Here is a 27,152-nt window from a genome sequence, read left to right as displayed (position 1 = left end):
GAACCATTATCTTAATACAATTATCTTTTAAGTTTGAACCATTATCTTAATTCAGTGTTGGCTAGTTTTCAATCACTTATGCTGCCTTCTTTAGCATAATACTGTTTTAATTAATTGAGTTATCCAAGTTTACATTCCATCAACAAACACTATTCAACAGTTTCTAATACCATAATCATGTTATTATTTTTTACATATTGTTCATTCAATGAATACAGGGTACACACCACCAACTCTTTTAACTCAGGCTTTACAATACAGGATAACAATTAACACAATCAATACAGCCACAACTAATACCAACAATTGGTTAACCAATTTTTGATTCCGGACATCTTCTTCTAATCTCCCAAGCCTCCAATCAAAGTTCATCTTCACTTCATGATTATCTCCATAAGATTCTGGTTTCTCAACTGGTTCATCCTGTGCAGTATCTGCCCACACAAAAAGCCCACACCATCTCTTTCCACTTGTCTGTAATCAAGTAAACATGTAACATGCTCAAACTTCAGAGAAGAAGAACAAGAGAAGAACAGTCAGGTAGGAAGGAACAATCATAACAACACAAGTAATACTAATAACTCACATTATAATTGGGACAACCAAAAAATGGTTTATTTGGGTTTGAATCTGTCCCAGACCACCTGAGAACTGGCCGGCAGCCGCAACCGCACCATTCCGGCACCCCGGATCTTCTGCTCCTGCTTTGCGTTCTCGTCCGATGGCCACTGCACGGTGAACTAATAGAGCTTCCAACTCTAGTGCTTCCACCACCCATCATGGATATTCACTTCCAGCTCCAGGAACAACAGCAACAACAAGAATGGAAAAAGAACGATGAAGAAGAAGAAGAAATTAACTTACTGAACATTTGGGAATTTAGGGTTAAATATAGGGGGAGGGACCACATTGGGTATAAATTGAAACTGTGCCAGCTCAACTAGCCGTTGGCACCATCCAGCGTGGCAAAACGAGGCCACCTCAGCGTCTTGTTGATGACTCATCACCGGAAAACTGTCTAGGGACTATTATGGTACCCGGAGCCGTATCTGAAGGATTATAATGGTGCAATTGGGATCTCAGGGATCACATTGGGTAACGACCTGAATCTCAGGGACTATTATGAGGATTTACTCCCCAAATGGATGATAACCCACCTCGCAAACCTCTCTCTTCTCTCTGACTCTGAGTCTCAAGCTCACCGAGTCTCACCTCTCTCTCACGGCTGGTGTCGTCGTCGACATCTCTCTCTCCGGTATCTCGCTTCTCTCGCGGCTGTTTCGGACTCAAGCTCGTCGCGCTCTGTCAGCGTCGTAAGCTTGTCGCGCTCTATCACCGTCGCAAGCTCTGTCGCGCTCTGTCACCATCGTAAGATCGTCTTCCTGCTTCTGCCATCAACGCTTCCTTCGCCGTGAGTTGGTTTCTTGGCAGGTGATTTTCAGCTTCGGCCCTGTTCTTTCTCTTTCAATTTCATTGCTGTAAATCATTAGTACATCTTGAATTTGTTGTTGAAAGTTGAGTTTATTGCTGAAATTATGATTTAGCTAATTTTGTTTTGCTGAATACTAGGGATTTGAAAATTATCATAGTTGAATTTGATGTTGCAAATTATGAATGAGATGAATTTATTGTCGTATGTTGAAATGTTGCTGAACATATCACTGAGCAAAGCTTTTTGTTGCTGGATAATATCGCTGAGTTGAGCTGAATTTTCTGTCGTAAGTTCAATTGTTGCTGAACATATCATTGCGCAAAGTTTTTTGTTCCTGGATAACATTATTGAGTTGAATTTTTGTTGTTGGATAACATTGCTGAGTTGAGCTGAATTTGTTGTCTTCAGTTCAATTGTTGCTGAGCATATCACTGGGCAAAGTTTTTTGTTGTTGGATAACATCATTGAGTTGAATTTTGTTACCAGATAACATCACTGAGTTGAGTTGAATTTGTTGCTGATTATTATCATTGAACCTTGAATTTATTGTTATGTTGCTTAAAGAATCAATTAGCTAAATATTTTGTTGCCGTAAATCTTATGTTTTTTTTTTTGTTGCTGAGTTGAGTAACAATGCTATGAAAGATATAGATGTAAATCAAAATGAGGAAATGTTGGTCAAATTCCAAATTTATCCTATAAAGATATAAATGCTGACTTTGAAATCACCCCTTGGACTTGATTTACCGATTGTGTTATATTTTCGCCCACTCTTGTTCATTTAAATTGAGAAAGTATTTTGTTCTAGAGACTAGATTATGATCTCTTTTTGCATCATTAGTTATGTCTAAGAATTGATATTTTTAACACATGTTATTAATTTTATTTATATAATTTTATATATTTTTTAATTATGACTGGGTCAACCAGCTAATTCAGTGACCCACTGGTTGAACCGGCAACTCGGTCATATGGCCGGGTTGATTACCGGTTCGGTTCTGATAACTACGCCTGAAACCCTAGCTTCTGCACCACGGCTGCAAGGACTGCTGCCATCCATCGAGCTCAAGCACCACCTTCATTGTCTGGTCATCTGCCTGTCTTCATTCAACAATCGCACCTCCTTCCTGGAGCTCAGCATCAGTCCCTGGACTTCGTCTGCTCCTTCGCACTCCTGCCGCCGTCCGGCGCGCTCAGGCACCACCGTCTTTGTCTGATCGTGGTGCTTGAAGTTTCCAACCCACCAATCGCGGCTTCTTCCTCGAGCTCGGCGTGCTGGAGTCTGCTCTTCGTTTGTCAGCCGCAGCTTCTTCCAACCCACCACCGTCGTGCTCGTCGCCTGGCCTCCGTCTTCGGTGCGCTTCTGCCCCTATGCTCAGACTGCTCAGAAGTCAGAAGTCAGAACGAAGGTTTACAATTCTGCTAGTGCTACTCATATTGGTTTCTTTGTTTTTTTTTTTTTTGAAATTTTCGTTCTTGGTTCTTTGTTCGTCGATTTAGGATTCTGCTGCTGCTAGTGCTGTTCAGATTGATGAATGATTACTTGATCAGCTCTGTTCATTGCTACTGTTGTGTTGTGATGTGTTGAGTTGTGCTGGACTCTGCGTTGTTGCTTTTTTTTGGTGCTGTGCTGAAAATTGAAAATAACTTATCTGAAATTATGCTTGTTGCTACTCCTCATTGTTAATCTTTGAAAAAGTTTATCAATCTTTGTTAAAATTATGCTGAATTATGCTCATTGTTACTGCCCAAGTGCTCATTATTCATCTTTGAAAAAGTTTATTAATCTTAAAATTATGCTGAAATTATGCTCATTGGTATTGCCCAAGTGTTCATTGTTAATCTTTGAAAAAGTTTATTATGCTTTGTTAAAATTATGCTGAAATTATGCTAATGGTTACTGCCCAAGTGTGGGTTGTGATTATTTTGTGTAGTGATGTGTTGCTGCGGACGTTTCCGGGACGTCAAATGATTTTGGTTGATCTTCTTTCAGTTTCTGGCAAAAGATTTCCAAGTCCTATTACCCTTTTCTTTTTTTGCTTTTGGTCTTTACCTTCCACTGGCTTGATTGTTGAAATGGATTTTGATTTGATGCTATTGTCCTTTGAGAATCTGATTCCTCGTGGAAACTTTTATCTTTATGGTGGTTTCATAGCATTTGTTCCAGCTCTATCCATAGCCAATTCTCTGTTCTTCCCTTCCATTTTCTCTTCATAGATGAAACTAGTTGAATTCTACTTGAATGCTGATGGTTTTTCCTATGATTATTCTTTGTGCTTCTGTTTTGAGGCTGTAATTTGTGCTTTCATTACCAGTTATAAACATGGTGTATAATTGAGGAATAATTTTGAAGTTAATGTTTGCATTTTGTTTATTCATTTATTTATTTTTGCAGTTACTAGAAACTATTGTGTGTACAGAAAAATTCTGGTGACTTCTGTGGCAAGTGGCAACATCTTGATATGAATCGTAACAAAACTCCCTTTAAAAAAAAAGATCAGACATCCGTGCATCAATAACTAATCTTATTTTGTGATCTCATGTTTTAAAAGCTTATTATGCTGGTAGAGAGTTAGATTCAATGCTTGTGTTTACTAGTTTTAAAAGCTTATCATGCTTATGAGGAGCCATTTGGTATTCTACTCTGTTACCTATATCTAAGACACACCACCATTTGATGGCAATAGGTTCACATTTCTAGCCGTCGTCATAATTGGGATGCCTTATGTTAATATTATTGTGTTCCTATGACTTACGAACATATGGTTGAAGTTGGCTTGTCGTAAATCTTCATCCATTTTGATGCATTCACCATACAGATTGACTTGCATTCAATCTCTCCAGCATGCTTTTTCTTTGAGGGTGCTTTATTGCTATGTTATATGGAATAGATGATTTGAATTAACTCAATTAACTAGTTGAGTAGATGATGGAATATTTGTTATTGGTTTGTTTAATTCAATGAATTTGTTTTTTGTTTTTTTTGTGACTATCTTAATGAGTTCAATAGTGATATAATGACTAATGAATGATAAATTGTTAATAATTATGAAATTAAAGATTGTATTAGATTTGGGCTGATGTAGTATTTGGAAGATATTTTAAAATTTATATTACACTATAATTATGTTTTAGAGTATTTATTTATTATTTTATTATAAAACGCTTTTTTTGGTTAGACCACAATTGAACTGATTGGACCAGTAAATCAGTGAACCAGTGACTAGAGAGGTTCGGTGGCTGGTCTGGTTTTCAGAACCTTGCTTCTTAACCACCTGACCCTCATTTCTGCAACCGCATTGTTCTCACCATGGCCCAACCAGACTCCCACACCACCAACGGCTCCATCGTCGCCGAGATCCAAGGGCTCTCCCCCGAGATCCTCAAGATCCACCAAGACGCTGACATTTCCACCAACCTTGCTTCTCTCCTCCGTGTAAAGAAGCTCTCCAACAACGCCGTTCTTCCCTCTAGGGCTTCTCCTCTCTCAGCCGGTTACGATCTCTTTAGGTACCTCTCTCTCTCAAGTTAAACTGAAACAGTTACTTTGTTAGAGAAACCGAAGCTGAAAATTTTGTTTTATTTTGTTTTTTCTGTTAGTGCTGTGGAGACGAAGATTTTGGCGAGAGGCAAGGCTCTGGTGGCTACTGATCTCAGCATTTCGATTCCAGAAGGCACCTATGCGCGCATTGGTGATTAAATTACTGATTTCTTCGTTTTTGTTCGGGTTACGGTTTCAAAATTGGTTTTGGTGCTGATTTTGGGGGTTTTTTGTTTCTCTGCAGCTCCGCGATCAGGTCTTGCGTTGAAGCATTCGATTGACGTTGGTGCAGGGGTGATCGACGCCGATTACAGAGGACCGGTTGGGGTGATACTGTTCAACCATTCGGATGTTGATTTTGAGGTGAAGGTTGGTGACAGAGTTGCACAGCTGATTTTGGAGAAGATTGTGACTCCTGATGTTGTTGAAGTTGAGGATTTGGATTCAACTATTAGGGGTGAAGGTGGGTTTGGATCAACCGGTGTTTAAATTTAGGGATTAGGGCTTGGGGTTCTAAGTTGAGATTTCTCTGTTTTCCTGGGCTTATATTTTATTTTTCGAACGTGATTTAATTGATATTTATCTCAAAATTTGTTGCAGGGGTTTATCAATCAAGTTATTAAGTTATTGGAACTTTGAATATTCTAATCAATTCAAAACTTGGTTCAGTTTGGTTCATCTAGGCCTTTAGAACTAATTATACTATATTATATAATTCATATATGTAAATGTTAAATATTGCCTAATGTAAATAAATATCATAGACTGCAATTATCTGGTTTAAGAGGAACTGGTTGCGGATCGTCCTTTACAACTATGTCAAATGTATTAGCTCTCTCTGAAGAGTCTGCAAAAGTTGGATTATGTGAAAATGTCGAAAAAACCAACTTTGAGGTGCTTGGAAATGTCATTAGCCCATTATCTCATCTGGTATACATCAAGACAAAATTTACATTGCAATTTGTCGTGGAACTGTCCAAATACTTGGAATGCATCTTGGTTGATTCCAAATAATGAAAGGATACACTAATGTTTGACCATGAAAATTAACGGTGTGCATGAAAAAAAATGAAGATAACTCATTTTTATTGGTGTTATATGGACTATTTAGAGAGGAAGTTGGTGACTGTGACAATACTTCCTTATTATTAGAAAGAAAACATCATCAAAACCCATTTTAACGAATTTTTTATTTTATTATTGGTTAGAAGATGGAGTTTTACTTGGAAATGTCAATAAACAGTGTTTGGCAGGAGACTGGGACGCCGTTCTGATGAAACAAGAATCCGTCCCCTTTGTATAATTGTATTGTTTCTGAAAATACGTCTCCCATGCAATACTTGTATGGTCGGCACGTGGTAATACACTCTCCTTGTATTGTGTTTTTTGTACTAAAAAAAAAGCTGTCTAAAGTAATCCGTCTCCTATGGAAGTGCGGATTTGTTAGCCCCAGAATCTTGCAAAACATCACAAACATCCAATAACAAAATATTACACCAACAATTATTCAATATCTAAAAAAAAGGTCCATTTTAACCCTATATATGTTAATTCGGGTTAATTGTGCATGCATATTGATAAGATCATTAAGTAATTATATTGACAAGATTATTAACATTTTTTTTTGTAAAACTACAAACACATTAATTATAATCTCTAAAATATATTTCCAATAAATGACAATTATGATTACTATTAGAAATTTAACATGCTCTATTGATATATAAGTTATAAAGTTATGATGCACGGATACTGATACGGATACGGGACACGATACGATACGAGACACGCTGACACGCAAATTTTAAAATCTTATAAGACACGGGGACACGCATACATATAAAATATAAAGTATTTTTTAGATAAATCGTAATAATATTTTGATATTTTACTGATATTAAAATATAAATTAATTTTTTTAATTATTTTTAATGTCTTATTTTAATTATATGAAGTATTTAAAATATTTTTTGTTATAATAAATAATATATATACTATATCTAAATTTATTCTAAGAATATATTTTAAGAATAAGACTGGACATGCTGACACGTGATGGTATTTAGGTATGTCCAAATGTGTCCGAAGAAGAATTTTTTATTTTTTATTAAGATACGGTTTGGACACAGCAAACATGCGTATCGGACGAGTGTTGGTGAGTATCGTATCCGACATGTGAACACGGCAACTTAACGAAGTGTCCATGCTTCGTAGTTATAAAGTCATTAAATTTTATTTATTTTACTTATTTGAAATTATAATTTATCTCATAAACTTTCTTATATATATTTACAAATTTCACCACAATTTTAAAGTAATCCCAACTTCATGAACAAAAAAAGAGCCACACAAATCTCTCTTTACAATTTGTGACACTCACAAAACAAGAACTAAAACTCTCTTGAAATAATAGATAATTACAAATGAAACTCTTTGATTTGTGTAGAAATTGAAGTATATTACAAGAAAGGTTGGAGAGAGGCTTGGTTGTGATATGAGATATTAAACAGTGTAGTTATAGGCATTCTAAACCTTGGAGACATTGTAAAGTTTGTGGAAATAGGTCATTTTGTCAAAATTAGCCATTACAAGATTTTTGTCAGAGAAAGAATCAATTTTTGTTAGGAAAATTGATTCTGTATTAACCGTTACATCAAATATTTGAATTTTTAACTCGGAATCAATTCTTTTTATAGGAAATCGGTTTTTTTCTTTACAAAATCAAATTTTATTTTTATAATCCCAGAGAATCGATTCTGGAAGTTTTGGAATCGATTCTTTAAGCTTGGAATAAAATCAATCAATTCTTTTCGTAAAAAGTAAAAACTATAAATACTAATATTCAATAAAATAGTATGGGAAACGATTTCACATAGCTTGAAATCGATTCTATACTGTGATTTTGGCCTTTTCTATTATTTAAAATATTTAGAGCTTTAGGCTAGTATTTTTAAAACCTTTGCTTCTAAACTAACGTCAAACATCTTTTCTCAAAGGTACATACTTTAAAATCATTTTAGTGATGTGTGTGTGAGGGAGATACTAAAATTATAGTTCTTAACAAAGAAAGTTTACCTTAATCCTATGCACTAAAATCTTCATGATCTTGGATTTGCACTAAAGTCTTCATGATCTTGTCTCCTTTCTTGTGTTGCATGAGCCTAAATCTTTTTTGGTTGACATTTATCAAAACCGCATACCTAAAACACTTGAGTTCATGCATACACATATATACTTACAGCTAAGTGTATCTTTGATAAATAGAGCAATGTCCTTCAGCAATTCTTTGATAAGTCGCACTCTTTGATCGGTTAATTACTTGATTAGAGAAATTAGGGCTTTCATTCGATGCACTTTGCTAGCTCTGGTCTATTTAGGAATTATATTTAGGAATTATATATTATGGTGAGGTTAAAGGTAGCATTTAGAAGAGAGACTGAGAGAGTGTGATAGACTTAGATTGAGAGATAGAAAGTGAGAGACAGAGATTGAGAGATAGAAATTGAGAGAGAGAGTGATAGACTTAGATTGAGAGATAGAAAGTGAGAGACAAAGATTGAGAGATAGAAATTGAGAGAGAGACTGAAAAAAGAATGAAATTCTAATTTAATTTGCATAAGGAATAAAATTGAAATTAATTAATTAAAATGAAAGTATTTTAAGTATAAAATATTATTAAAATTTTAGTTTTCGTCCTTAAAAATTTCAATCCCTGTGTTTTAGGTACTGAAATTCTGAAATTTTAAGGAGAGAGAGTGAAATTTTAGTATCGGTCTCTTAACTAACAAACATGATACTGAGTCAGTCTTTCAATTTCCGTTCCAGTATTTCAAAAGTCAATACAAACGCTACCTAAAGATGTCTAAAAGTGGAAGATGTACATAATTGTTTCAATTTTTATTAAATATTTATGTATATATTTATGTCTAGTGCTTCTGTAACATTCTAGCAAATAAGTCCATTATGCTGCAGTAATAACAGGTTATTAGTGAGGATATTAATACAACCCTTAACCTAACACTCTTAGATATACATCATAATAATATTAATAATGTTAATAATGCATAAATAGAAACTTGCGAGCTAATTTTCTTTTATCATACATATATAACATTCATGAACAATAGAAAAAGTACACGGGTGAAATAATAGAAAGAAAATCTAAATGAGAGTTTCAACTCAAATAATACAAAATTATAAAATACATACAAATATATATATAGAAAATAAATCCCAAGGCCCACAGAAAAACTACATATGCAAAACCTCAAGTTAGAAAAATTCAAATAAAATAAAATAAAATAATTCATGTCTTTCAAATTGCAGTATAGACAGAAAATTTATCAATAATTAATGAGAGAAAACTCTTTAGACAAAAGTAATTACATGGAGGAAAGTGAACTTGGCAAATATAACTTTGTATACAGCCAAAGTTCACTTATATCTGAAACAAAAAATATAGGTAAATAATTTTTAATCAGCTAACTTTAAAAAATTATAATTAATAATTATTGATTATATATTTTTTAAAAAATAAAATTTGAATAATCACTAATTAATGATAATTTAAAAAATTATGATTACTAATTGATCACAAGTTAATTGGTAATTAGTTAGTTAGGTGTTAATTATGATGGTTATCAGTGATTAAGAAAAAAGAGATTGAATCTTAACTTCTTTTAATTTGTTTTTAAATTTAGATTCTATTGAATTATCTTAAATAGAAGACTGAAGATATTTTGTATGTCTATGGACGAGTTAAGAGCCAAAACAGAGATATAAGCAATGAATGATGTAGAAAGTGCAGAATAATAGAATAAACAAGAGATTATTTAGTTTTGTCTCTTATTATGCAGAACCAGAAAAAGATAAGAAAAAGAGGAATGATACACAGATTTATCCTGGTTCAGTGCTACTCAGTGCAATGTAACCTACATCCAGTCTCCATCACAATAGTGATGGAATTTTACTATCTTTCAAAAGCTTATAATCATTAATTCTCCTTAGGATTCTACCCAATCCTATCTGGAACAAGTCCAATTTCTAACCCAAACTGAAATTGACTAGGAACTTATCCTAACTTTTCAATAACAAAATACTAACCCAACTTACAAGGGAATCTGCTTAGGATCATGACACAAACAGCAAAACAGAATTTCTAAGATAACTTAGGTATTTTCTCCAAGTTTAACTCTCTGTATTTTTTCTATTCATTGATTTTTTCTTACCAACCTCACCATTTTGCATTCTACTAATGAAACACAGAAAGACTAAATTGAGAAAAAAAGAAATACTCAATGAAAACTATGAAGGAGAAGAATAAGCAGCTCAGCGAGCTATGAAAACTCAAATGTTGTGATCTCACTCCTTACTCCAATTCTGAGCCGTTCACCCCTTCCTTTGCTTGAAATTTGCTTTAGCACCTTGTTTGACTTCTTCTCCCAAAATCAGAATCAGCAGCGGCGTTCATAGAGGAGAGAAAAGACATTAGCAATGACATGCAACCATATCTTCAATCTTCTCTTTCAACCTTTTTCATCTTGTTTCTTAAATTTGAGTCGTGCTTTCTTACTTTGCCTCCAAGTTTGATTTTTTATTGTTGATAAGCGGCAGAACACATTTATGTTTACTTTTTTCATTTTCCAATTCGGTGCTTGTAGCCCAATTGATTTTTTTTTTATTGTTCCTTGATGAAACATAAATAAAAAAATTTTATTTTTGTGATTTTCTTTTCTAATGAGATTTTCTCTTTTGCTCTAACCCCTTTTTTTTTCCTTCTCTTCTTTGCTTGAAAATGGACTTTTTGTTCTTCACTTTTGTCCTAACTTCATAGTTTTCTTTTTCTTTCTTCTTGAAAGCTTAAGTGATATGATGTGAAAGAATAGAGAAGAGCGAATTTCGGTTCGGTAGGTGAAGTGTGGTGTTTAGAATGAATTGAATTTTGATTACCTAGTTAGTGACTAAGTTGGAGTAAAAGGATTTGAGTTTGTTGATTCACCGATCGGGCTTGTCATGAATACTGTCTCACTTTCTTTTTTTCCTTTATGATTATTTGCTTTCGTAACTATGCAACATATGATACGAGGGCTTTGTTTAAATTCATATTGGGTCAGATGTAATATAAGCTTGTTTTTTATGCTTTTTAGATCAGTGTAATTAATTTAAATTTTGCACACTAAACAAAATATATTACACAAACAATTTGACAATAATTTAATAATATTTAATCGCCATCTTAATTATAATTTAATTTTCTCAACTACATGATAAAACGTATGTCTTAGGCATCTTAGAATTTTTAATCTAGACTTTAGAAAAAAAAATATTAAATTCATTCAAAATATTTTAGAACAAAACTAAGACATAACTTTAAATGCTAGAGATAAAAATTTGTCTAAATATTAGGGAGTGCATCAAAACTTCATCCAAACTTAAGCCTTTGAAAGAGTAGTCGAGGTAAAAAAAAATCTTGGAAAATATTTGAAGAAGAAAACACGACTATACGATATGGAGCTTCATTTAAGACAAACGACTTTAATTGCGGAGAAGTTTCATTACGAGCGAAGACAGTTTCCTCATCTTTATTGGTTAAAATATTCAACCCTTAGCATATAAAGACTAGAAAACGATAAGATCTAAAATCTAAAGCAAAACTAATCAAGTAACTTCAAACAACAAATTGTTGTGGGGTTCCAATCAATTTAAACTTTCCATCAGATTCCCCTTGAAATAAGGAAAGCAAGTTGTTGATGAGCTAATGATCTTATTTGCCTTCTTCTTTTTGGGTTCACAAGTCATAACTAACATTTTTGAATAATAGTGAATTGAATATTCCTCTCAATAAGCTCTATATGCATATACAGTGCACACATAATTGATTATTTTTTACATTGATCTTGAATGAATAAGTTACTTATAAAAGACTTGAGCTCATATCGCTGATATCTTAATATTTAAGTTGTTTTGAGTGTCAAAGTATTTTTTCGAGATATTATAAAAAAAATATTGAATACCGTTGAATTTAATATCAGATATTAATGGCAAATTTTCTATCGTATTTACCATCGAATTTAGTAATAAATTCGTTACGTTAATTTATTACTGCCGGAATAGTATTTCCGACAGTAACATTTGGCGGGAAAAAAATTTTCAACGTGCTCACTATTGTCGAATTTACTGGAGATTAGATTTAAAGGTAACACACGAAAAATATTTTCACAGTAAATTTGAGGCTAAATTCAAACGTGAAGCTCTCTCTCTCTCTCTCTCTCTCTCTCTCTCTCTCTCTCTCTCTCTCTCTCTCCTGGTCTGCTCACACTTCTGAGGGCAGCAATCAACGTGGCCACCATCGGAGCTTGCCACCGACGTTGCCACCAAGGAGGAAGCACCCACTGTCACTGCCGCTACACGTGCTTGACGAATCTGCTGTTGCACGGTTGATGTTCACGTTGCCGTTGTCGCTGTCTTTGTCATCACGATATTAAAGAGAACCTGCAGCCACTATCATCAGATTGGTTTGTTGGTATGGTTATTATAGTTTTTCATATTATTTTGTGAGTTTAACATTTTGTTGGGGTTAGTTATTGTTAAATCAATGATTAAATTTGCTTAATGAAGTATGTTATTAAGAGGAGTTGTGTTAATTTAATGTAAGTAAAAATTAAATTTGTCATGCCTCTTTATTAGTTTGGTTGAGTTAAGAATTAAGTTTAATTAATTAGAATAGTGAGTTTTACGTATTTTTTAAAATTAGTTTTCGAATTAGTTTCAACTTGTGAATTTAGTAAGTAATCCATTTTGTTAGGATGGTGCACTTGCCTTTGAGCTCAATTGGAGGTTTTTTCTTTCGTTGTCTGCACAGTAATATTTCAAGTTGGTTTTCTATCTCTGAATATATAATAAATTGTTTAAATTTTATGTTGGACTTACTTTTCTTATGATAGAGTTTTAGGACGGAAGTGGGAAAATGTTGCATAATGGCACCTTCTCGAAACTCTTGTTTGTTGGAAAAAATGTGGAGTTATAAGGGGTTGCGCACTAGAACGATTAGGATTTGATGTTTTACTAAATATTTGTATTTTAATAATTTATGCCTGCAGCTATTTCCTATGTGAAAATTGTTGTCTTTATTTAACAGATGTTGCTGAATTAAGGAGAAAGTCTATGAATTATCATTTAAATTGTTTGCTACGTGTTTGGTATGTCAGAAACTAATTGTATTCGGCAGGAGATTCTAATTATAGGGGATACTTTGGCGAATTTTCTAAAAACTTAAATAATTTCTGTTGTTCATTGAATTTTAGGGTGTGTGTTTTGATATGATTCCGAGTCATCGTCTATGAATGAATGAGAGAGATAACGATGACCAGGGGTTTAAAATCGGAATTCTTTGAGGGAGTTGACGCGTTTGTTGCGCATGTTTTGAGCAAGGAACCATTTATGTCTGAAGAGGTTTCTAGGTGTCCGTGTTAAAAGTGTCGAATGACTAAGTGGTTAGGATCGGCAGACATAACGCTTCACCTCTACCGTAACGGGTTCAAGGATGGGTATTGGATGTGGACGGAATACGGAGAAGTGGATGAGCAGGGAATTAACCGATCTGCCTCTAATTTGAATAGGTCTGGTTGTCAATGAACGAGGATTCAGATATCGAGAGACCTAAACGTGGATGACATGACTTGGGAGGCTATCCAAGAGAAATACAACGAGATGGTGTGTGATGTAACACGTGTTACAGAATTGGAAGAGGCTGAAGAAGAGCCTAACCCGGAAGCGAAGACATTTTATCATCTGTTAGAATCTGCTATGAAATCTTTGTACGAAGGGTGCATTCATTCGGAGTTGTCTGCATGTGTTAGGATTATGAGTATTAAGTTAGAGTCAAATCATACCCAAGAGGCAAATTTTGATATCTCATTGAACAACTTTCCACGTATACGTCAAGATGCAACTAACCAAACAGATTCGGAACTAGTTGCAATTAGTTGGGGCTCGATAAATAAGGGCACTAGCTATCCGATGTGAACTGTTAATGGATATCAGTTCCATACCTTACAGTGGTCGATAAAAAAAATAACAGATAACACTGGAGTTTGGGTTTGTGGGGATTCGGGAAGGGGGTTACTCTAATTGGTTTGGTATCTTGCACAACATAATTGAGTTAGAATATTTCTGTCGCACTATGTACAAGGTGTGTATATTTAAATGTAAATGGTATGATCCCAATTCGTGACAAGGAACAAAAAAGCACAAGGACTACGATATCATTGAAATTAATGTAACCAAGAAGTATAGGCACTATGATCCTTTTATTCTACCTCAAAATGCACGACAGGATACTATTGGCCTTATTTCGGTTCATGCAAGTCCTGTTGGGTGGTTGTGATTAAGACTAAGCCAAGAGGATGCATCGAGTCTGATGATAGGACAGATGGTCAACAACCTTACCAGATTGACGACACTACTCCTACAAGAACAGTGGTTGATACTGGTGAGCCCATCACCATTAGGTTTGTGGTTATGGATGATGACATCATTGACCTTGGACTAGATGCTGATGCACTTCCACCACAGGACGACGATTTTCAAGAAGAAGATGGGGTCGATGGCGACAAATAAGAGAAAGATGAGTTCGATGATAATTAGAAAATTATATCAGAAGAGGATGATGGTGAACTAGAGGAAGAAGATGATGAATCTGATTAAGGTCAATGTCAACATTGTTCTGTAATATGTATTTCTTTAAAAACCTAATTGTATTTGTAATATATATTGTAGTGACTATAAACATAGTTCTGTGATCGTAAAATAGTTAGCATTGTTTCAGATATTTTAGTTACCATCATTTGGTATTTGTAATTTATATTTTTTTGTATACATCACATTAAGTTTGAAGCACTATTTCAATTGTTAATTATCAGGGTACACTAAAAATTAACGAAAAAAGATAATTTAAAAAAATAAAAAAACTTTCGTTAGAATTACTGTCGGATAAATCCGTTGATAATATAGCGGGAAAACGAACGAGGTGGCGCCAATGTTATCGTCAGAAATTTTCGACGGTAATGTCTAACACAATCCGTTTTCACGCTTACTATATTCTACGGCATAATCTAATGGTAATTACCGTCGGATGAAAAAAATTCGACGGTAAAATTTACCAGCAAGGTTTATACTATCTGATTGTTTCTGACGGTTAAATTGCTATCGAATTTTATTCGTTTTTCTGACGGTACTGGATGCTTTTTTTGTAGTAAGATATTCACATATTTTAATCTACATATCAAAGCCTATTTCTTCCATCAAGAGAAAAATTGTGGATAGAGATGACAACATTATTCAAATTCGCGAGTATCCATCTCATCCCTACTCGCTTAGGGATGGGTAATTACCCGTTCCAATGTGAGATAGGTTTTTTAGCGGGACAAACTTTTGAGTGGAACGAACAGAGTCGAGTTTAAATAATATCCGCCCCTATCCGTCCTAGTATATATATATGTAATATATTAAAATAATTAGTAAAATGATTAATACTATTATACTATATTTAAGTTTTTACTTTAATTTATGTTATATATGTGTTATTAATTTTATAAATTTTAAAAATTATACAGATATAATAGAACAGATACTAAAAATGGGTTAGAGTTTAATTTTTATTATTCACAGATAAAAATAAAATAAATTTTCTGTGAGTTATTATAAGATGAGATGATATCAGATACTGAGATAGGACAAAAATTTCCCTCCGTGCTCCATCATCATCATCCGTAACTGTGGGTTGAATCACATGTGAACGAGCTAATACATAGGACCTTCGAACTACACAAGAACGTATTATTACTAGTCAACTAATACTCGATGAATTTTATTTCAAGCGAATGATTGTTAGTGGATAATGATGTTTTTGTACGTAGGACCTGTGTGACATCTCAACGAATTCAAGCTAATAGGGGAAGTTAATAATAGATATAATAATTATGATGTCCTCAGATCATGTGCTTTCTCTTTTAATTTGTTTTCTTCCCAAAATAAATTACCATTTAATTTCAGCTATAGAGAGAGATCGATTAGGTTGGTGATGAAATGACCATTCAAAAAACTCATATTACCCCATAATACCTGGCCTACAAAACACAGCAAAGGTGGAGTAAACGACAAAAAACACACTAAAAGTGAAAGAAATTCACCGCCTTAAATTAAGGCCCTTAATGACATTTCCGGCGTCCATTGTTAGTTCTTTGATCGGTGCCATACCCAATTAGTCATCTTTGCCGTGATCAATATATGAAGTGAATGAGTGATACTCATATATATGTGCTACACCATAAGTCACTATTCATCATACTCGTATAAATCTTCTCATACAATAATCCTATTATTTTAGTGTGTTGTATTTGTTCCTATGTGAATAGTCGATTTTAAAGTATAGCTCGTCTTGTTTATCGTCTGGACAGGTCTCTTCTTAAATAGGGTGTGATATATTTTGCCTTTTTCAAAAACAGCGATGATGAAAAAATAATCTTTTATTTTATTCTAAAAAAAAGGAAATTTTTGATGATATACAAAAACATATTTTAACTTATATATGTTAATAATTTAGGTTTCAAATAATTTAAAAAAAAAAACATATGTTTGTGACAATAATGATACGTCACAGAATTTATAAGAATTCGTATTTCTAAGATTATAAGATCTTTTGAGAAGCGAAATAAAATAAATTAGACTTTTATTTATTTGATCAGTTCTTTTCACATTTTTTTTGTTATTGTAAAATGGACTTTTTTTTGTTTTTTATTCCAAAAGAAAAATTTGTACATCAATACCACAAATCAAAATGATACACAAAAAAATATTTAGGTGTACTCTCTCTACAAGATTATTTAAAAAAATACTTCAAATTGTTATGTAATAGAGAATTTTGTGATTTATAAGCTAATAGAGGATTTATTTTTTGTAATATCTATCAAATTTTTTTAATGCTAATTTTTTGGCATAAAAACTAGCTTTCTTCAAAATAATATTTCTCTCTGCCGTTAAACTCTTCCTTTTCTTTTCTTTGGTATTTTTTTTTTCATTTTTTTAATAATTGTCTCTCGTTTTGTAAAATGATACCAAGCTTAAAATTCAAGTGAATTACAAAAATAATTATAAGAAAAGAAGAAGGTTGGTGATGTACTCTCAGGTCATTGAAATTTAAAGTAATGGAAGAAGAATTGAAAAGAAGTGAAAAGAGAGAATAATTGATTAAAAGAACCACCACAGAGTACTGAGTACCAATTACAATATATATAGCAAAAGGGAAAATAAATTACTAACTAATAGTGCTATAATTATGTCTAACAAACTAACCAACTTGACAGCTATACAAAAAACAAACTCTATTATGTTACATCCCCCGCAAGCTGGTATTACGTGGTTTGTGCAAATCAAGTAATCCCAGCTTGGAAAGCAAATGAGAGAATGGTCATGGAGGAAGGGATTTAGTGAATAGATTAGCCGGTTGTTCACTGGAGACAACGTGCCTAAGATTAGAAACCCCTTCTTTGAACTTGTTTTGAGCCACATGACAATCAACCTCAACATGCTTGGTTCTTTCATGAAAGACAGGATTTGAAGCAATATAGATAGCAGATTTATTATCACAGAAGATATCAACCGGAAGAGGAGGAAGAATGTTGAATTTCTTTAGTAGTTTGAGTAACCAAACGAGTTCACAAGTGCCATTAGCAAGGGCGCGATATTCTGCTTCTGAGGACGACCTTGGAACTATAGCCTGCTTCTTACTCTTCCAAGAAATAAGAGTTTGGTCAAGGAAGAAACAATAACCACTGATGGATTTTCGGGTGTCTTTACAAGCCCCCCAATCAGAATCAGTGTAACCAGATAGTGTGAAAGAATTGTTGACAGAGAAAAATAAGCCAGTTGCTGGTGATTGTTTTAGATACCGGATGATCCTATAGACAGCCTTCAAGTGGGCATCAGTTGGTGAATCCATGAACTGAGATAGGCATCCAACAGAGTAGCTGAGATCTGGTCTTGTGTTAGTAAGGTACAGAAGTCTGCCCACCAATCTACGATAGATGGTTGCATCAGGAAGAGGGGAGCCTGAAGCCTTAGACAGAGAAGTAGTGTATTCCATAGGAGTAGATGCTGGTTTTGCACCAAGCAAACCGCAGTCTGTGATCAAATCCAATGCATACTTTCTTTGATACAGTGCCATACCAGCATTGCTTCGTGCTACCTCCATCCCAATAAAGAACTTAAGAAGGCCAAGGTCTTTAATTTTGAACTTATCATCCAAAAACATTTTGACAGCTTGAATTTCACTCAAATCATCTCCAACTAACACAAGATCATCAACATAAACAAGAATAGCTGTGAAAGTTGTACCTGTGGATTTGGTAAAAAGCGAGTGATCATTTTCAGATGGAGTAAACCCCAGATCAGCAAGTGCAGTAGACAACTTGATGTTCCATTGGCGACTAGCTTGTTTCAAACCGTACAAAGATTTTGTCAACTTGCAGACTAAGTTTGGATCGGAACACTGCAACCCCTTTGGAAGTTTCATATAAACGTCCTCATGTAGGTCTCCATGGAGAAAAGCTGTATTCACATCAAGTTGATGAAGATGCCAATTCTTTGCTGCTACAACGGTAAGAAGAACACGCACAGTGCTCATTTTCACAACGGGACTAAAGGTGTCAATGTAATCGACTCCAGGAATTTGAGTGAAACCTTGGGCAACAAGACGTGCCTTATGCCTCTCGATAGTGCCATCTGGGTTGAATTTTGTGCGAAAAATCCACTTACAACCAACTGCATTCTTTCCAGGAGGAAGAGAAGTGATGATCCAGGTTTTGTTTTGCTCAAGAGCCGTGAGTTCTGCCTCAATAGCCTTCCTCCAACAATCATGCATAACAGCCTCAGAATAGTGTTTGGGATCCGAGTTATTTATGAGAGCAAAAGTGAAGGCCTGGTGCTTGGGAGTAAACAATGAATATGACAAATGGTGAGAAAGGGGATACTTACATGTTGAAGGTAATTGGGCCGCATTGATTGGATCTCTATGTGATGAAATATGGAAACAATGAAAATCTTTAAGATAAGAGGGTGTTTTTCTTTCTCGTTCAGACCTTCTCAAAACTGGTGCAGCAGATTGTGACTCAATATGAATGGATGAATGTTCCAATGGTGTCAATGCAGATGCTGATTCTAAGGTGGCGGGTGATGCAGAATCTATTATATCATGAAGAGATGCCATAGGTGATGTAGAAGTGGCAGATAAATCAGGTGTAGTGTGTATGGTGTGAGGTGCAATTATGCCATGAGTATGCTCATATGAAGAAGTATGTGCAGAGTTATTATAAAAGAATGCAAAAGGGTCAAAATTGGATGATTCAATTGAAGGCTGATCTATAGAAAAATCAGTGCTTGGTATTTGTTTGAATGGAAAATAGTGTTCATAAAATTCAGTGTTTCTTGATATAAAAATTTCTTTGGATTTTAAATCAAACAAAATGGACCCTTTTGTTCCTGATTGATAACCAAGAAAAACACATTTTCTAGCTCTAGGATCTAATTTTCTTCTATTAGTACTCAAAGTGGTAGCAAAAACAAGACAACCAAACACCTTGAGATGAGTCAAATCTGGTTTATTCTTGAAAAGTGCCTCATAAGACGTTTGATGATTCAAGAAGGTGCTTGGTAGTCTATTTATTAAATGTACTGAATGTTGCATAGCATAGTGCCAAAAACATTTTGGCACATTAGAATGAAACAAAAGTGCTCTTGCAATATTCAGTATATGTTGATGCTTCCTCTCAACAATTCCATTTTGTTGAGGAGTTTCAACACAAGATGTTTGATGTAATATTCCTTTTGAGTTATAGAAGGAGTTCATTTTAAATTCCATCCCATTATCTATTCTAATTTGTTTCACAACTTTATGAAATTGAGTTTGCACCATTTGAACAAAATTTTCTACTAACACTCTAGTTTCAGATTTTAGTTTCATGCAATAAATCCAAGTAAACCTCGTTTTATCTTCTACAATTGTAAGAAAATATTTATGGCCAACAGTAGATAAAAGTGAGAGTGGTCCCCAAATATCTATATGTAACAAATCAAAAATATATTCTGATTGTGTATTACTAATGGGAAAAGACAATTTCTTTTGTCTAGCCAAGTGGCAAGAATCACAAACATGAGATGATGAAATGCATTCAATAAATGGAAATGTATTTTTCATGATTGACATTCTTTTGGATGGTAAATGACCTAGTCTAGCATGCCATAGAGTTCCTAAATCTTGCTGCACTGTGACATTTACAGAATGTGTGTTAACTTCTGGTGTAGTTAGTTTCCAAGGTTGAGCATCCATCACATAAAGATCACCAATGACTTTAGCTTGCCCAATCATCTTCAATGATGGGAGTACCTGTATCTCACAAAAAGAATCAGTAAATTTTAATTCACAATGTAATGACTTTGTGAGTTTAGACACTGAAATCAAATTATATTTAAAGTGAGGTATGAATAAAATATTGGTAAGAATCAAATGTTTAGAGAGTTGCACAGTGCCACAAATGTTTGTTGTAGTGGTAGAACCATCAGGTAGATTTACCAAAACTGGTCTCATATAATGAAAAGTTTTGAAAGACTCTTGAATATAGGATGCATGATCAGTAGCTCCACTGTCAAGTATCCAAGAAGTTTTAGTAAAATTTGATGATACACTCAAGCAATGCCTACCTTTTAGTTGAGTAAGGGTGGCGGAAGAAGTAATGTGGTTTACACTATTTGAAGTTGGCATGCGTGGTTGTTGAAGGAGTGTTAGTAAGGTTTCCTTCTGATCTGGAGTCAACACAAGTGCTGTATCATCGCTCTTTTTATCCTGGTTAGAATCAGCAATCTCAGCACTAGAATTCTCAACTATCTTGTCAGTGCTAAGTTGATTGGCTACTCGCTGCTTTTGGTGAGTAGGAAAGCCATTTTTCTTATAGCATGTCTCTGCTAAATGACCAATTCGATTACAGTAGCTACAAAACTTTGAAGTGTAGCCTCGACTATAAGATTTTTGATTTCCTCCTCTGCCTGAATTTCGTCCACGGCCTCTGTCTCTTCCAGAAAATGAACCGCCTCCAGTTGAGGTTTGCACCTCTAAAGAGTTAGTCACTATGTTGCTATTTGACGGGTCACAATTCAATTCTTGCTCTTGTTGGGTTAACATAGATAGTACTGTGTTGATTTCAGGTAATGGCTTCATTAGCATGATTTGTGATTTAACATTTGAATATTGCTCATTCAATCCTTTTAAGAATTTGACAACATATTCCTCAGAAGCATAGTCTCGAACAATTCGTAATCCACATGAACATCCATTAACACAAGCAACACAACTAGGAATAGCACGTAAATTTTCTAATTCTTCCCAAATAGCTTTCAACATAGCAAAATAAGAGGTAACAGTAAGATCACCTTGTTTGAGTGCATAAAATTCTTCTTTTAACGCACCAACTCGAAAGACATCTCCCTGTGAGTAACGACGTTTTAAATCATTCCACAAGTCTGGAGCTGAGCTAATCCACATCACGCTCTTAGCGATTTCAGGGCTGAGAGAGAGGTTGATCCAAGAGAGGAGAAAATTGTTATACCTATCCCATGCTTCAAAATTAGGATCACCTTCACCTGGTTTTAGAATGGATCCATCGAGGAATTTCACCTTGTTCTTCGATCTGAGTGCTCTCCACATATCGTGCGACCACTGATAATAATTTTGAGGTGTCAATTTAAGCGGAATTAGAGCCAAACCAGGACTTTCTCCTGGATGAAGAAAATAAGGGCTAATCGGATCAGAAATTGCAGAAGAGGAACTAGATCTGCCAAGATGTGCCTGGAACGGAGAGAATTGACGCATGAAAGCGGTGAAATTCTCAAAATCTGTAGCGGAATTTGATGAAGGGTTTGCATTCGGATTAGCTAAATTATCTGCCATAGTTGGATCTTTTCGCTCTGATACCATGTAAAATGATACCAAGTTTAAAATTCAAGTGAATTACAAAAATAATTATAAGAAAAGAAGAAGGTTGGTGATGTACTCTCAGGTCATTGAAATTTAAAATAATGGAAGAAGAATTGAAAAGAAGTGAAAAGAGAGAATAATTGATTAAAAGAACCACCACAGAGTACTAAGTACCAATTACAATATATATAGCAAAAGAAAAAATAAATTACTAACTAATAGTGCTATAATTATGTCTAACAAACTAACCAACTTGACAGCTATACAAAAAACAAACTCTATTATGTTACACGTTTAACATTTATATTTTTTTTAATGAAGAATTTATCCAACTAATAAAGTTTATTTGAATATTTAATTTGTAAATCGTTAAATTGAGAATCCGTAAAGACACTCCGATGCTCAACCAATCACTTTGAAAATTTCATTAATTTCTGCTTATTTATATAACCACCTCCGCCTCAATTCCTACTTATTACTGTGTTTGTTTTTAATAGCTTAAGTTTAAACAAAATTAATTTAATAATATAATATTAAAGTTTTTATAATTAAAAAATTTATAATTTAATTTGTTGAACCCAAAAAAAAGTTAACATAAGATAAATTTAAAAAAATTATATAAAAATTTACTTCAATTTAAAAAAATCTTTATATAAAAAATGTATTAAAAATATAATTATTTATGTATTTTTTATTAATTTAAATTCTTAAAAAAAAATAATTTCGTGACATTTCATCGTCCTTGAAAATACCTATACTCGGCCAGTCTTGAAGCTAAGCCAAAATTACAGCATAACTGCCACCTTAACCTCACAAATAGCAAACATTGGTGTTATTGTTATATAGTGCAAAATCGTTGTTACTCTCAAGATCGATAATGTGTATTCTCACTATTCTGTATAGTACCTACAAAATTACAATGCATGTTTTATTTTTATCTTAAGTAAATTGGATTTTTGAGTCTACTCTAAATATTAGTTTGTTGATAACAAAAAGACTTTATTTATTTTGAACAGATTTGAGTAGAACCTATCTTTAATCTTTTGTATTGTGGAAAACTTATCAATTTTTTGCTTTTAATTTTTCAATAAACTAATATTTTAACAGGAAAAATGATAACTTAAATATTTATTATTTTTTCTTTGAATGGGGTTGAATAATTAATTATTTGATAATTAAAATAATGACAAATAAATAATTTCTTAATATCTATCGGTCAATGATATTCTTAATAAATATTTATATTTTTTTAAGTTCTAATATAAGATATTTTAACGACTATTTTTTTTAGTAAAGATAACTTCTTAGAGTGTCATCTAAGACTAAATAATTCGTATATTAAAATGATTGTCATATCAACTGGAAATATAATATTTAGTCATATTAGATGATCAGTAAAATTTATTTTTTTATCAACATTTAATTAATATTCTATCTATTACATACTGAATTTTAAATTTTAAATTCCTTATTCTTATTTTAATAATACAAAAATGAGATGTTAATAAAAAAATATTTGTTAATATTAATAAAAAATATATTATATTAGTTCAATATAATACTATAAAAAGTATTGTCACTACGTAGTACGTACTCTTAATATGGATTTCCGTCTTGTTGAACCTCGATGTCATCAATCATCATCATGGACCCCTTAGGTCTTATTATGGTGAATGGTGAATGGTGATGAGCGATCCAACGTAATGGTGGTTGTGACAATAATTCATCTTATTTGTGTATGATATAACATGTTATTAACCACCACACAAAAGATTACCATAATTCATGCAATCAGTCATAAAAAGCTCATTTCTTGGAGTGCAATAATACGGGCACAATCATCATCAATATTCAAATCAAAAGATATATTTCTTTAAATAAATTAAAAAGCTATTCGTACCCAAAATCATCAGCTACTAAAATTAGTTAACAATGTATTTGTATATAAATATATATATAGTTTAATTTATTTTTAAGATATATTTATATTTCAATTATATTTTATAGGGGTAAGTATAGTTTTGATCCCTAATGTTTAACGCCAAAATCGAAATCGTCCCTCATCTAATTTTCGTATTAAAATCGTCCTTAACGTTTTTTTCGTATTAAAATCGTCCTTTTTATTTTTTTTAGACAAAATTACCCTCACCACTACCAACACAATTACATGCTCCACCACCACCACCACCAACACCAACACCACCACCACAGCCTCCACCCACAGCACCACAAACACCACCACCACCACCACCACCACCAACACCACCACCAACGCCGCCGCTGCCGTCCCCTCCCCCCTTTTCCCCTCCCCGTCTTCCCTTCCCCCAACCTCCACCCCCATCCCCCGCGTCCCCTCCCCCTCCCCAACCCCCATCCCCACCCCGTGTCCCCTCCCCCTCCCCGTCTTCCCTTCCCCTAACCTCCACCCCCACCCCCGCGTCCCCTCCCCCTCCCCATTCCCTTCCCCCCACCCTTACCCCCACCCCCACCCCCACCTCCACACAGAGAAACAGAAATAGAAATTTAATAAATTCAAGCACAAATTTAACAAATGCAGAAACAGAAAGCAACAAATCAACACAGCCAAATTAACAAATTCAACAGAGAAGCACAAAGCCAAATCAGAAATTTAAAGCACAAAGAAGCAGATGCAGAAGGCCAAGCAGGACCACCGGCAAACTCATCATCAGAACCCATAACCGCAAGAAGCTGAAGCGGCGAGGCGGCGAGGAGGAGCGGCGACGGTGGCGCTGGCTTCCCTCAGTGGCTAGGCGGCAAGAAGCAGCAATGCGAGTTCTTCTCCCTCTTCGCGTCTCTCTCTGTCCGATCTCTCTCCTCTGGTGTGGGTGGCTGGCGCGACGGTGAGGGTTCGGCGAAGAGATGAGGGCTGGGCGGTGAGGCGGTGAGGGCTGGGCGCAGCTGGCAGTGAGGGGCTGGGCGCGGCGGTGAGGGCTGCACCTGGCGGTGAGGCGCTAGGCGCGGCGGTGAGGGCTGGACCTGGCGGTGAAAGCTGGGCGCGGCGGTGAAAGTTGTGCGTGGCGGTGAGGGGCTGGCTTCCCCTTTTCCCTTTCCCTCCCCCCCTCCCCCTTCCCTTACCCTTTTCCTCCCCCCCCCCTCCCCGACGCGTTTCCCCTCCCCCCACAACACGTTTTTTTATTTTTTTTTTAATTTTATATTTTTATTAAAATAGGGGTAGTTTAGGAATAATATAAAAAAATGTATTAAAAAGGACGATTTTAATACGAAAAAAAACGTTAAGAATGATTTTAATACGAAAATTAGATGAGGGACGTTTTCGATTCTGGCGTTAAACTTTAGGGACCAAAACCATACTTACACCTATTTTATATTAGTGATTGATTTTGCTGGCTGATTTCGATATAAACGTAGTATAATCGTTCATTTTAACAATATACATTGTGAACTTTAACACAAACAAGAAATTATTATTTTAGCTAATCCAAAATAACTCATTCTGTAGCCTTTTTAACTTTTAATTATTTTTCCCTTTCTAATGGATAAATAAAGATTTTTGTTCTCGACTGTTAACTTTGGATTTGATTCTAACTCGTTTCTCCTCTTCAATTTTACTCTCCACATTTTGAACCTCGTTAATGTTATGTTATTCCGAAATTATATTAAAAATTAATAACCAAAAATTGTCTTTTTCGGAGCAAATTTGTTACTCTTAGTATCCTATATTCGTTTAAGGAGTAAATAATTATTTTTAACTATAAAAGAATTAGATATATAGTAACAAAATTGGTCATTTATGAAATTTGAAAAAAAAAATATTTTTCTACTTCCATGTATTCAGATCATATTGTTTTATTTATAAGGATGTAGGCAGTTTAGGCCGCACAATTATATGTCGCTAGTGTAATTATTCTGAGTCCTTATCCTTTTTATTCAATTTCAAGCTAATTATTTATGTTAAGTTTGAACGTTAGCTTCTCACAATTTTAAGCTTGCTTAATATACACAAGAAAATCACTCATTCAATCACATTTTTTTAAATTATATTTAAAAAGTGTAACTTATTCATGTGTTACCTTTATATAGGAGAATATAGAAAATACCAAGGTTCTAAAAATAAAGCCGAATCAGTCAGTTCGACCGGATTAATCAAAAACTGGTCATTTAACCAATCCGGTTGATGTGTAAAACTGGCATGCAAAAAATTGATAAAAAAACTGATCAAATTGGTGATTAACTAGTGAACTGGATGAACCGGGCCAATTTTTTAGAGAGCCAGTTCTCTATTAAGATTCAAAACGGCGTCGTTTTGATCCTTTAAAAAAAAAGAAAAGCCCAGACGGGTAGAAACAAAATGCACCCCTTCTCACTTCTCTCTCACTAATCAGTATTCACTAAAATCCCAAATTAAACCATACCAGAACAAACACCCACTAGAAGCCCTAGCCACCACTTTCTCCATCATTGATCTCCTCTCCTTGGCCGCTGGCGGGACAGACCGTGGATGTCGTCTTCAAGTGCTATCTCTCTATCTCTCTCTTTGTCTTTGTCCAAGCTCAAGGTCCTTCTTCAAGCTCTCTCGCCGTCGGTGCTTCTTCACTCCTCGCCGTGGGTCGTCGTTGCTCCACTCCTCGCCGTGGGTCGTTGCTGCTCCCTCCTCGCTGTTTTGGCTGTCGCCCCTTCTCTTCTCCTCTGATTTTAGGTAACTCTGTCTCAAACTCTCCGAGTTCATTCTGTCTTCGCCATTCATCTTTTTTCCAACTAATTTGGAAGATTCTGAGCTGAGTCTCTGTTCTGAGTTTGAAATTGGATTATTTATTTGATTTGTTGAATGTTAAACCAAACCTGTTAGAATTATTGAAGACAGGCTATTTGCGCTCTGTCACAGTAAACTATACTTATAATTCAATGGAATCGGGCTTATGGAATGCCAGCAATTTGGTGGAGCCAATATAATTTGTTTCTGAAATTTCGTCCAAATCCTCCGCAACAATGACACTACAGAGGGGATGGAATTTTCTTGTATATGGTTCTCACTCTTACCCTAAATTGATAACATTTATTTCGCAAATATTATTTCCTCAATTACTTGTTAGGAAATTATTTTGATTTCCTAATTTATTTGTGGGCAATACATATATTAATTATAATCACAAATGATGCTATTTCAAATTAAATGA

General features: G+C 34.4%; 2 protein-coding genes across 3 annotated transcripts; one reads left to right on the top strand and one right to left on the bottom strand.

The window, feature by feature from the left end:
* Nucleotides 1–243: 243 nt before the first annotated feature.
* Nucleotides 244–778, bottom strand: LOC130956677 (uncharacterized). Its single transcript, XM_057883694.1, has 2 exons — nt 587–778; nt 244–474 (listed from the first exon to the last, which is right to left on the bottom strand). The coding sequence occupies exons 1-2, from the start codon at nt 776–778 to the stop codon at nt 244–246; spliced, it is 423 nt and encodes a 140-aa protein (XP_057739677.1).
* Nucleotides 779–2,448: 1,670 nt separating this feature from the next.
* On the top strand, nt 2,449–5,680 carry LOC130954724 (deoxyuridine 5'-triphosphate nucleotidohydrolase-like). 2 transcript variants are annotated; one of them, XM_057881484.1, is made up of 4 exons: nt 2,449–2,841; nt 4,645–4,942; nt 5,033–5,124; nt 5,218–5,680. In XM_057881484.1, the coding sequence occupies exons 2-4, from the start codon at nt 4,743–4,745 to the stop codon at nt 5,460–5,462; spliced, it is 537 nt and encodes a 178-aa protein (XP_057737467.1). In that variant the 5' UTR covers nt 2,449–2,841; nt 4,645–4,742; the 3' UTR covers nt 5,463–5,680. The 2 variants fall into 2 exon arrangements, with proteins under 2 accessions (XP_057737467.1, XP_057737466.1); XM_057881483.1 differs by having other exon boundaries at nt 4,612–4,942.
* Nucleotides 5,681–27,152: the final 21,472 nt, after the last annotated feature.

This window comes from Arachis stenosperma, chromosome 10, assembly GCF_014773155.1.
Source record: "Arachis stenosperma cultivar V10309 chromosome 10, arast.V10309.gnm1.PFL2, whole genome shotgun sequence".
Lineage (NCBI taxonomy): Eukaryota > Viridiplantae > Streptophyta > Magnoliopsida > Fabales > Fabaceae > Arachis > Arachis stenosperma.
Note: the sequence above shows the minus strand (reverse complement) of the source record. Positions and strands in the feature narration are given on the sequence as shown.